At 56.1% G+C, this 12,039-nt stretch overlaps 2 protein-coding genes across 2 annotated transcripts; both read right to left on the bottom strand.

The window, feature by feature from the left end:
* Window positions 1-9,486: 9,486 nt before the first annotated feature.
* Window positions 9,487-9,951, bottom strand: TMEM239 (transmembrane protein 239). Its single transcript, XM_002710911.5, has one exon. It carries the CDS (start codon window positions 9,943-9,945, stop codon window positions 9,487-9,489), a length of 459 nt encoding a protein of 152 aa, XP_002710957.3. The 5' UTR covers window positions 9,946-9,951.
* A 730-nt stretch (window positions 9,952-10,681) lies between these two features.
* C11H20orf141 (chromosome 11 C20orf141 homolog) lies at window positions 10,682-11,295 on the bottom strand. Its single transcript, XM_008256236.4, has 2 exons — window positions 11,033-11,295; window positions 10,682-10,938 (listed from the first exon to the last, which is right to left on the bottom strand). The coding sequence occupies exons 1-2, from the start codon at window positions 11,293-11,295 to the stop codon at window positions 10,701-10,703; spliced, it is 501 nt and encodes a 166-aa protein (XP_008254458.3). The 3' UTR covers window positions 10,682-10,700.
* Between the last annotated feature and the right edge of the window lie 744 nt (window positions 11,296-12,039).

Raw genomic sequence — 12,039 nt, 5'->3', positions numbered from 1 at the left:
GAACCTGGTGTGCCGGCACCGCAAGGTGGAGGATTAGCCTAGTGAGCCGCGGTGCCGGCCAGACCACATACACTTTTTAAAGGGCAGGCAGGGCAGGCGCCATGGCTCACTTGGCTAATCCTCCACCTGCGGCGCCGGCACCCCAGGTTCTAGTCCTGGTTGGGGCGCCGGATTCTGTCCTGGTTGCTCCTCTTCCAGTCCAGCTCTCTGCTGTGGCCCGGGAGGGCAGTGGAGGATGGTCCAAGTGCTTGGGTCCCTGCACCCTCATGGGAGACCGGGAGGAGGTACCCGGCTCCTGGGTTCGGATCAGTGGCGCAGCGCCAGCCATTAAGGGAGTGAACCAACAGAAGGAAGACCTTTCTCTCTGTCTCACTAACTCTGCCTGGCCCCCTCCCCCCAAAAAAAGGCAGAAGGGGCGTAACTAATTCAGGGCAACACTAATTCTATAGGGTAGAACTGATATTGTTGCCGCTCTGCTTCTCCAATCAGCTTGAAGGTCACATACCTAGGATAGCTTTCCAGGTGGTCCTAATGGGCCTCGGTCACACTGGGGAGCTATTTACCTGATTGGCAATTACAGAGCCCTTTTCAGGGAGTGAGGGTGGGGAAAAGTGCCTGGGACTCCCACTGCCTGCCAGCAGTCAGGTTGTGGGGTCCTTCCCGGGAGGCATGGTGTGCCAAATGTCTTTGAATATAGTGGGATACTACACACTAATCAAAAGGGATGCAGCCGGCACTGTGGCATAGTGGGTTAAAGCCCCAGCCTGTAGCGCCAGCATCCCATATGGGCGCTGGTTCGAGTCCTGGCTGCTCCACTTCCAATCCAGCTCTCTGCTGGGAAAGCAGTGGAAGATGGCCCAAGTCCCTGGGCCCCTGTACCCATGTGGGAGACCTGGAAGAAGCTCCTGGCTCCTGGCTTTGGATCGGCTCAGCTCTGGCCATTGCGGTCATCCGGGGAGTGAACCAGCAGATGGAAGACTTCTGTCTCTGGTTCTACCTCTCTGTAACTCTGTCTTTCAAATAAATAAATCTTTAAAAAAAGTATGGAAAATATATTTGGAAAAAAATCAAAAGGGACAAGCTATTGGTAGATGAACGAGATGCATTAATCTCACAGACCAGACTCGAAAGAAGCCAGAGACAAGTGTGCATTTTCTTTAAATATTGATTGATTGACTTGAAAGACAGAGTTACAGAGGAGAGACAGGGAGATCTTCCATCTGCTGATTCACTCCCCTAGACATTGGCAACAGCCAGGGCTGGGCCAGGCCAAAGTCAGGAGCCAGGAGCTTCTTCCAGGTCCATATAGGGGTGAAGGGGCCAAGTACTTGGGCCATCAACCTCTGCTTTTCCAGGCACTTTACTAGGTGGATCAGAAGTGGAGCAGCTGGTGTCGCTCCCCCATTCGCGGAGGAACGACACTGGACCCTGCGCTGTTCTTTTGCCTGGCCCTTCCCGGGTTAGCTGCTGTTCCCTCACTCGTGGAGGAACGACACCGTCCTGGGTTAGCTGCCGGCCCCCCCCCACCTCCGCGGAGGGGCGGCACCCCCCCCCCCCGCCGCTTTCCCCGCTTCCACGGAGGAGTGACAGAGCGGCACACCGCCAGCTGGCTTTCTTGGGGGCTGCTCAGATGTTCCTCAGGTGTTCCCGGTGCATGTTGTCTCTCTCCTCCTTTATAGTCCTCTTCCACCAATTCCAACTCTGCTACCCACACGCCGAGTACGCTGCTCTCCTCCAATCAGGAGCAGGATCAGCTCCTGCAGCTTATCAGTCAAATTGGCGAGGCAGCTGCGTAGAAGTTGTTTGGTCCCTCTCAGCGCCATATTGTGGGAGAGCAGATGCATAGAATAAGTCTTAATTCCAGTAACTTAGTCTAGTCTCAGTTGCTCCCCACAGCTGGGACTTGAACTAGCGCCCATATGAAATGCCAGCATTGCAGGTGGCAGCTTAACCTACTGCACAGCACCAGCCCCACAAGTGTACACGCATTTTTATGGCTTTTGTTCCAAATGATCTCAGGAATAGGTTAATCTATGGTGTTAGATGTCAGAAAATAGTTACTTGGGGAGGTATTGATTGAGCTGGAACATAATGGAACTTTGAAGGGTGATGGAAAAGTTCTGTGTCCACCTGGGTGGTGGTTCCATGGATACACACATACATAAAGTTCACTGAGCCATATGCCCAGGATTTTTGTTTAAAGATTTATTTATGTATTTTAAAAGAGTTAGAGGGAGAGAAAGAGAGAGATCTTCCGTCCACTGGTTCATTCCCCAGATGGTCACAGCAGCCAGTGCTGGGCAGGACTGAAGCCAGAAACCAGGAGTTTCATCGGGGTCTCCCATGTGGGTTCAGGCATTTGGGCCATCCTTTGCAGCTTCCCCAGACACTTTAGCAAGGAGCTGGACTAGAAGTGGAGCATGGGACATAGGATGCCGGTGTCGCAGGTGGCGGCTTTCCCTGCTAGCCAACACTAGCCCTCTGTGTGTGTGCGCGTGTGTGAGTGTGTATTTTTAAAAGATTTATTTTGAAAGTGTTAGAGAGAGAGAGGGATATCTTTGATCTGCTGGTTCCCTCCCCAGATGGCTGCAACTATCAGTGCTGGGTCACAAGCTTTGCAATTTTGCATTAATGCAAAGTATGTCTGTGAATGATATGTCAAGTAAAAGAAGATCAGGACTTTTTTCCCCAGGAATGCTATTAAATGTAGTTTAATATTGAAACATAAAAACTCTTTAGTAAAAAATAATTTACACACAAAATAAAGCAGAACAATCTAATTGTCCTCATAATAGATATAGAAAAAGCAGTTTTATCATTCAACATCTAATCATGATCAAATCTTCAGTAAACTAGTCATGGAAAGGAATTTCCTTAACTAGATAAAAGCTATACTGTCAAAATCTGCAGTCACCTATGTCATTCTTTTTAATTTATATATATATATGAGATTTATTTGAGAGACAGAATTGCAGACAGAGAAAGAGAGAAACAGAGAAAGAAGTATTCTCTCCAATAGTTCACTCCCCAAGTGGCCGCAAGACCCAGAGCTGGACTGATCTGAAACCATGAGCCAGGAGCTTCTTCTTGGTCTCCCACGCAGGTGCAGGGGCCCAAGCACTTGGGCCATCTTCCACTGCTTTCCCAGGCCACCAGCAGGTAGCTGGATCCGAAGTGGAGCAGTCGGAATTTGAACCGGGGCCCAGATGGGTGCTGGTGCTGCAGGTGGAGACTTAACCCACTATGCCACAGCTCTGGCCCCTAATTATTATTATTATTATTTTAATTTGAAAGACAGAGTGACACAGGGAAAGAGTGAGTGAGCTTGCATCCAGTGTTCACTTTCCAAGTGTCCACAACAGCTGGACCTGAGCCAGTTCCATCTGGGTCTCCCACATGGGTGGCAGGATCCTAAGTGCTTGGGCCATCTTTGGCTGCTTTCCCATATGCATTAACAAGGAGCTGGACTGGAAGTGGAGCAGCTAGGACTCATACCAGTACTCAGATATTAGATGCCAGTGTTACAGACGGCAGCTTAACCCTCTCACCACAAAAGCAACCCCTGTGAAATTCTTAATGGTTGAATCTTAGAGACAATACCTTTTAAATCAGAAGCAAATAAAAAGTTTCTATGGGGATGGGTGTTTGGTGTAGAGGTTAAGACCCTGCTTGGGATGCCCCTTTCCCATTTAGGAGTGCCTGAGTTCAAGTCCAAATTCCACTGCTGAGTCTAACTTCCTGTTAAGGTACCCCCGGTGGTTTGGTCCCACCATGTGGGAGACCCAGATAGAGTTCCCCACTGCTGGTTTAGGGGTTTTGGGGGCATTTGGGGAGTGAATCACTGCATCAGAGATCTCTCTCTCTGCCTTTTAAATAAAATAAATGCTTTTGTAAAAATGCCTGTGAACAATTCCATACGCTATTGTCTGAGAAACCTCACTTGCACAGTAAGGTGAAGAACACACAGGAAAGGGCCCTATCCTGATATCTTTTATCTACTGAAAAATTTTCATTTTATTTGAAAGGCAAAACAACAGAGAGAGAGAGAGACAGATAGCTTCTGTCTGCCCGTTCACTCCCCAGATGCCCATGCAGTAGGCATGATTGTGCCAGGCTGAAGCCAGGAGTCTGGAACTCAGTCTGGGTCTCCCGTGTGGGAGGCAGGAACCCATGTACTTGAACCATCACCTGCTGCTTCCCGGTGTTCCCATTAGGCAGGATGCTGGAGGGGAAGCAGTGTAGTCAGGATTGGAGCCAGGTAGCCCATGGTGGGATGCCAGGGACGTGGGTGCCCCAAGCAGTGTCTTAGCTGCTGAGCCATACAAACATCTTCCCCTGGCTTCTGGCTTCTGGCTTCTGGATGGATGTGGTCTCCTTTGGTTAGGGAGCTTCATAACCTTCATATCAGTTACAGGTACTTTGCAAGTATACACGTCAGATGTCAGTTTTTAAAAAATGGTATCTGGGCCAGCACTGTGGTGCAGCAAATTAAGTTGCCACCTGCAGTGACAGTTCAAGTCCCCACTCCTCCACTTCTTTTTTTTTTTTTTTTAAGATTTATTTATTTATTTGAAAGTTACACACAGAGAGAGAGGTCTTCCATCCTCTGGTTCACTCCCCAATTGGCTGCAACAGCCGGAGCTGTGCCGATCCGACGCCAGGAGCCAGGAGCTTCCTCTGGGTTTCCCAAGGACTTGGGCCATCTTCTACTGCTTTCCCAGGCCATAGCAGAGAGCTGGATTGGAAGAGGAGCAGCCGGGACTCAATCTGGCGCCCATATGGGATGCTGGCACCACAGGCAGCGGCTTTACCGGCTACGCCTCAGTGCAGTGCTGCCACCTCCCCTCCATTTCTGATCCATTTCTGATCCAGCTCCCTGCTAATGCATCTGGAAAAGCTGCCGAAGATGGCCCAAGTGTTTGGGCCCCTGCACCCTTGTGGGAGGCCCAGATGAAGCTCCTGGCTTTGGCCTGCCTGGCGCAGCCCTGGCTGTTGCAGCCATCTGGGGAGTGAATCAGCAGATAGAAGACTTCTGTCTGTCTGCTTCTCCCTCTCTATCTCTGCCTTTCAAATAAGCGAATCTTTTAAAAATTGTTTTTGAGTTAGACTTTTATTTTTTTTTATCTTGAAGACACAGACCATAAAGGTTGGCAGAAACAGCAGATGTTACATCGAGTTTTTATTTTTCAAGATAGAAAACACTTGAAGGACTCAGTGTAAAGGAAGCAAGAGTCACTTCCAGTCTCCAGATCCAGATGCCTGCTGGGCAAGGACAGTAAAATAACTTGTCCAAAGTTGACTGCATCAGACACTGACAGACCTCATAAAGCACAGCTCTTCACCCACGCTGGACTGGGCTCTGCCCTCCAAGGATGGGCATGGGTCTTCGGGGGACTAGGGCGGGAGACCCAGGGCCAGGGGAGAGGACGCGGGAAGCTGCCTCTGCCTGGCCCCAGCTGCGGCCCCTCGCTGGGGGCGCCGGTGTCCCAGCAGGCGAAATCCTTTCGGGCCCGGGTCTTCTGCCTCCGCTTTCCCGCCGAGCCCGACTCTTCGTGGGCACCCGCGATCGCCGCCAGGGGGCGCGCCTTGCCCGGTCGGCCGCGGGTCGTAGAGCTGAGATTCCCGGCGACAGCGAACGCTCCTAGACCACTAGCCCCTTCCAGGCACACAGCCCTCCGACCCAGGGCTAGGCTTGGGCATTTCCCACCCAGCCGCAGGCCCTCGCTCTCCACGCTCTGCCTTACGGTCGACGCCCTCGCCCCTCTCAGTGCACCCGAACGCGGGGGAGAGAGCAGGGCCCCGGCGCGGGCGGGACTCCTCCGCCGCGATCTGCACCCCAGCCTCATCGGAGCGGTTGCCTCAATGCGCCCCCCAGCCTCTGGTCCTTGGGCGTCCTTCCTCACCCAGCCCCCCTCCCCTTCCTCCCCTGTGGCGGCCGCAGCTCCGGCCCGGAGCCGCTTCACTGCTGCCTCCAGCCTTCCTTTTCCCTGTACCCACTAGGCTGGGGGAGAGAGCCCCGCGCGGCTTCCTGCATCCAGGGGCCCTTTCCACTAACCGGCCATCTCCCCCCACCCAAGCCTGCGTCCCCGGAGGACGCCCCAGGACCAGGGGCGGGGCACTGAGGCGCAGGCACAAGTGTGCGGGGGCGGGAGGGGGCCTGTCTGCCTCTTGTTCTTGGGGGAGGGCAGCCTTCCGGAGCGCCCCCTACGCCTGCGTATCCCCCAGGTCGTGTTTGCCGCCGTGTAGCCCCTCTCTCCTTAGCCGCTAGACCCCACGCGGCTGACTGCTTCTGCTCCAGTCCCCCGTTGCTGGGTCCCCACTGCCCACCCCTGACGTCATCAGAGCGGGCTGGGGGGCGGGGCAAAGACCCCATCACCTAGGTGGCGCAGGCTGAGGGGACGGCTGTTCCTCCTGGCCCAAACCGGAAAGTGTCCCCAGGCTTGGGTTTCAAAGCCCTTTGACTCTAAACGGGTGACTTTCTACATGTCAAGGAACTTCGGGAATCCTATTGATACCATTTGTCCCCTCTCAAGACCCCTTACTTTATCCTCTCATCTCTAAACCCTGCACCCGCCTGCCTGCCCCTAGTTGTCCATTCCATTCCGTGCATCTTGTTTTTATGTATTCTTGGGGAAAAAAAAAAAAAAAGGAAGTGTCTTGTTTTTCTGGCGTGCATTTTAAGTTCCTACGAAAGGAGTTATGTCGCTTCTTTTTGCTCAATTCTCAGCTTCTAAGACCGGTCACTTCTGACTGCTGCTTCCTCTCCCTGGAGCCCGTGGTGCAGGTCTCACCCTTCCCATCCCCTGGCCCCTCTGATAGGTGACAGGTCTGGCCTGACACCAGCATCCTGGGAATCTTGTTAAAGGGCTGAGTGACTCAGCAGGTGTGGGGCAGGGCCCGAGGGTCCACATCTCACAGCAGCTCCCAGGAGATGCCTTTGTACTGCTGGTCCTAGGACAGCTGGGGGAGCAAGGCCCTCACAGCGCTCAGAAGACGTCACCGTGGCGTGCCTGGTCCTTTGATAAATATTGCCAGTCTGCTGTCCAGTCTGGCACCAGCTTATGCAATAGCAGCAGGGCAGGAGGGAGGAAGGCCTTCTCATTGCTCCTGCCCTCAGCCTGCCCCACCCCCACCCTTCCCAGTGCATCTGGTCCGGGCCAATATCTCTCCTCTCGGCCTTAACTGGGATGGCCCTGAGCCTGCGCGGTGCTGTCCTAGCCAGGAATGCACAGTGACGGCAGTGATGTGTCCAGGCCAGGCTTCCCGGTCTCCAGTCCCGCCACCTCTCGGACAGGAGCCCTTGAGAGCAGGCACTGAGAAGCTGCGGGATTTCAGAGTGCTCATCCCTTTTCCCTCGAATGGCCTGCGAGGGTGCACTAGGATTCAGGTGGCCTGGCAGGTGGCTATCCTGAGCCTGGCTTCTCTTCGTCACAGCATGGTCTAACATATGGATATAGGGCCCAGACCAGGTGCTTCCCTGCATGCCACAAGCCCCGCAGGGGCCCTAGAATAGGTGTTCTTGCCTTCGTTTTACCCACGAGGAAAATGAAGTTCAGGAAAGTTTAGCAACGGTGGTCAAGATCACAGAGCTTGGAGAGTGACCACGTCAGGGGGCGGCCACTCGGTGCAACGGTTAAGGCGTCACTGGGGACGCTTGCATCCCATATTGGAACGCCTGTGTTGGAATCCCAGCTCTGCTCCCAATTCCACCTTCCTGCTAATGTATGCCTGGGAGGCAGAGGTAATGGCCCACGTAGCTGGGTCCCTGTCTCCCGTGTGGGAGACCTGGATGGAGTTCCCAGCTACTGGCTCCAGCTGTGAGCCAATGGATGGCTCTCTTTCTTTCTTTCTCTCTCTCTCTGCCTTTCAAAAAAAATAATAAATGATAATAATAAAGAAATTAATGAAATAATGAAAGTAATAAAATAAAGCCACTATTTTGGGTTTAAACCCAGCCTCAGCTAATACACCAAAGTCCCCGCTCGGAAGCCCAGCTATACCGCCTGCATGTCCTACCTTGTCCTCATTCAGCAGGCCACATTTCAGGGAAATTTGCAAAGAAACAAGGAGGAAGGGCTGGTTCTTGAGTTTCAGGCACTAATGCTGGAGACATGTAACCGCTGGCACGCAGGGTTATGAAACTCTAGTGAGTGGATTCTGGCAGAAATGAGCCAGGATTCCAAGGCTTGCCCCTAGGGCTTGAGAATTTAGCCAGCAAAAGAGCAGGGCTTTGAGACTAGAGATTCGGGGGCACAGAGTCGGGGTTCGGGACTAGGCAGGAGTTGGGGAAGGTCGGGAGTGGAATGAGGGTCTGGCGGGTGGTCTGGGCTGTCGGTGAAATTGTCTATCCTGTACCTTGGTTTTGTCTAGAGGAGTCAGCAGCCTGTGTCCATGCCTCAAGGCCCTTGTGAAGGTGCTGTGGGCAGCTCGCTGGGTCAGCTTGGGAGACTCCCCGCACAGTGCTTTCCCCACTCGCTCAGCTGTGCAAGCATCACCTGGCACCAAGCCCCAGGCCCAGGCATTCCACAATCAGAAGGGTTCAACATCTGCAGGCGTGTACATCTGTTCCACACCTTCCAGCCTCTGTGTGCCATTTCAGGGCCAGAATCCTGCCCCCTGAAAACCTAGGGAACCATCCTCCTCCTTCCACGGCCTTTGGGAAAGGCCAACATGCTCTTAGAGCTGAAAACATGGTGCAGCTGTTTGGTCCTTACCAAGCTCTTCACAAGTAGCTGCTGCCTCCATTCAACAACCTCGTGACAGAGCTGGGACCCACTTGGCACTGGGGCTCCAAACAATCGACCAAAGCTGCACGCGGGGCGGCTGGGAGAAACAGGATGCTTGTTTTTCTATATCACGCCGTGGAGCTCTTGGAAAGTAGGTAGGTCTCTCTCTGAGAATCTTACTGCTCTGATGGGCCCACCTCCCAGACTTGGGGTTGTGCACTGAGGCTGGAGGCAGGAAGGAATCGGGACAGGGGGTATGCTTGGGCAGAGAGGCCTGGGCGTTGAGCGAGGTAAGGTCTCACCCAGCTCTTAGCCAAGCCCTCTTCCGGCTGGTTTCCTTCAGCAGGGCTCTTCTAGGAGCCTGCTGGTCTCCTGGAGGTGGAAAGAGGGGATCAGTGGGACAAATGACAAGCCCGGGGTGCCCAGGTAGCTGAGCGACTAGGACAAAGTGGTGCTGCCAGTTGCAAAAGAGGTCCCAGTGGTGTCACCTCACCCAACATGGGTGCTCTCGGTGGCTTAGCCAAGCTCTGCCCCTGCCAAGCCATCTGTCTTGTCCCCTTTGGCCCTCACACCGGGTACCTGCAGCATCGGATTGAGGATGGTGCCCAAAGATGAGGTGCCCCGGCCCACACTAGGGACTGGGGGGGCCCGGGGCCTGCCGTGGCAGGAAGGCCCTGGTCCCACTGCTCTCCCCGACCCCGGGGACTCAGGCCGTGGGCCAGGGCTCAACAAACACAGGCAGCAGGATGGGGTTGCCCTTCTATTGGTCTAAGTCCTGAGCGTAGCCTGGGTGGGTCATGGAGGTGATGAGGCCCACGAGGCTCAGCAGCGTGGAGAAAAGCAGCAGGAAAGAGGCCGTGAAGAGTAGGGCGGGCAGGGCACTGAGCACCAGCAAGAGGATGGCCGGCAGCAGGTGGCTCCACACTGCGGCCACGACGGGCCACAGGGAGCCCAGCAGGTGGGAGCCGGTGGTGAACAGTGCGTGGCATAGCATCAGTGCCAACAGCAGGTAGAGTATGCCCTCCAGACCCCACAGCACACGCTGCAGGGGCTGCCGCCAGCCAGATGTGGACCACCACTGGGCCCAGCTCCGGGGCACGTGGCATGCCCACCAGCGCACCCAGCCCTGCCGGGTGACCCAGGCCGACCAGGGCACCGCCGGCTGCGGTCCCTCGCCGGCCCCGATGGTGTCTGTTTCCACTCGCGGCGGCTGCATCATGGCTGGTGCACCTGCAGGAAGGAGCAGCCCTGGAGCCTCAGCGCAGGCTGGGGTGCAGGTGCACCAGGGTGGTGGGCTGGGGCTCTGAGCTGGGGGCTGGGACTTACCTCTGGGCAGAGCCTCCTAAGTCATGTTGTTTGCTGCTGCTACACCCAGGACGACCTGGCAGCCAGACCCGAGCCCCCGCTCTCACCCATCCCCTCCCTCCCCAGAGAAGCCCCATTGTGACCCGGGCTGGGGTGGGGTCCCACCAAGAGAAGAGTCACTGCAAGGTGTGAGGCTCACTTGAGTCCCTCTCCATGGACCCTCCAGGCTGGCAGGGAAGTCTGATGGGCACCGCAGGTGTAGCTTCTTGGACTTCCTCATGGGAAGCCCCACCCCTGCCCGACTCCCTCTCCCTTTCCTGCTGGCTAACACCCAGCACCTCTCCCCCTCCCCAGCCTCCTTTTAGTCTTTCTCTCTGAACCCTCATTCTCTAGAAACACAGTGGAGGCCAGAATGGCTGCTCCCAGCCCATACACCCTGAGATGGCCTCCACACCCTGCCCTGGGCTCCCTCTCTCGGACCCCACCGCCTCCAGCAGCCCCAAGACTCAGACCCAAGGTAGCCACTACCTAGGGTAGGAGGCCGCAGGTCCTTGAGGTTGAGGCTGGGAATAAGGAAGTCTTCTCGCCCTGCCCCACCTGCTCTCCAGCCCAGGATGGAGGCGAGGAGGCCTGAGGAGGCAGGATGGACACTGTATTTTGGGAGGGCACTCAGGCCCAAGGATGGAGGCAGAAAGCCAGGCCCAGCAAGGCCAAGGGCAGACCATGAGCTCCCAAGAGCAGCCCCAGCCCCATGAGCAGCAGGAGCAGTGCATTCTGGGGGCTGAGCTGTGCAGGGGTTGGCCCCATGGGGCAGAGGTGAGACTCCTGCTGCCCTGGGCCCTCACCTGCCCCCTGATTCTGGCCCCTGCTGAGACGTCTGTGCTGTGGCAGGGAGCGGCTTGCAGGCCTGTGGAGAGAGAGGGTGGCAACTCAGAGAGGTCAGCCGGCCCCTGGCCTGCCTGCCTGCCTGCCCACTCCTGCCAGGGCTGCTGCCCCCTTACCTGTGGAGCAGGTCAAAGGCCAGGAAGCAGAGGAGCAGCAGCAGCAGCAGGGCCAGGCCGGCCATGGAAAAGATTGCACGAATTGTCAGCCCCAGCGCCCCCAGCCCTAGGGCACTGTCCAGGAGCCGGGCCTGGCTAGGGTCCCAGGAGGACACATGTGCACGCGCTGCACCACTGGGCCCCTCCCCAGCACCCAGGCCTCTGGGAGAGACAGGGGGTGGAGCTGGGAGGGCTTTGGGCCTGGGTAGGCAGAGCTGGGTCATGGAGGGTGATGGAGGGGATGGGAAGGAGGAGGGTAGAGGGGGTGGGAGGGGGTGGGGCCCTGGCAGACACTCAAGGGTGAGCTCAGAGAGTGGGGAGCTGAGCTCCTCAGGAATCTCTCCCTCCCCACACACCCACCCACCAAGTCCTGCGCAGCTCCTCCCACTTCGCCCCCCATTCTGCGGACTGCACAGCTGGGCCATTGTGACCTGTCGCCAGGTGGGCCCCGGGCCCAGGGAAAGGGCCACTGGGGTTCCGGCTTCCTCAGCAGCTGGCGGGCTCGTGGGGCTGAGCCAGGGAGTCAGCCATTCCTGAGAATAAGGCTCCCCTCGTGCCCTCCCACGAGTGGGCAGGGCCGTGTCAGGGCGGGGCGTCTGTCCGAGGGAGGAAGGGCTGCCTTCTCCCTGCATGATCCTAGAGCTGTCCTAGAGCTGTGTGGTCAGGGCAAGGCAAGCGCTGTGTCCCCAGTTCCCTGCCTGAGAGCGGGGCGGGGCCTGTGGGGGGATTTTTCAGGACTGCAACCCTGGAATGCAGAGACAGGCTCTGCCGGGAAGCAACCCGGCGCTGGGCTCCCGCCTGACTTCCTTGGTGTGGGGGCAGGAAGGACTGGCAGTACTCTAGTCTGTGGGAGGCGTTACGGATGCTGGAGTTCCAGAAGTGGGGTAGAGGATGTGAACCTTAGAGGGCTATGACATAGTAACCCCAAATTGGAAATTAAGGGTATCCCATGCAAGGGACTGGCTATG

The sequence above is a fragment of the Oryctolagus cuniculus genome, chromosome 11, assembly GCF_051225735.1.
Source record: "Oryctolagus cuniculus isolate XC-2025 breed Fujian yellow rabbit chromosome 11, ASM5122573v1, whole genome shotgun sequence".
In the NCBI taxonomy this organism is placed as follows: domain Eukaryota; kingdom Metazoa; phylum Chordata; class Mammalia; order Lagomorpha; family Leporidae; genus Oryctolagus; species Oryctolagus cuniculus.
Note: the sequence above shows the minus strand (reverse complement) of the source record. Positions and strands in the feature narration are given on the sequence as shown.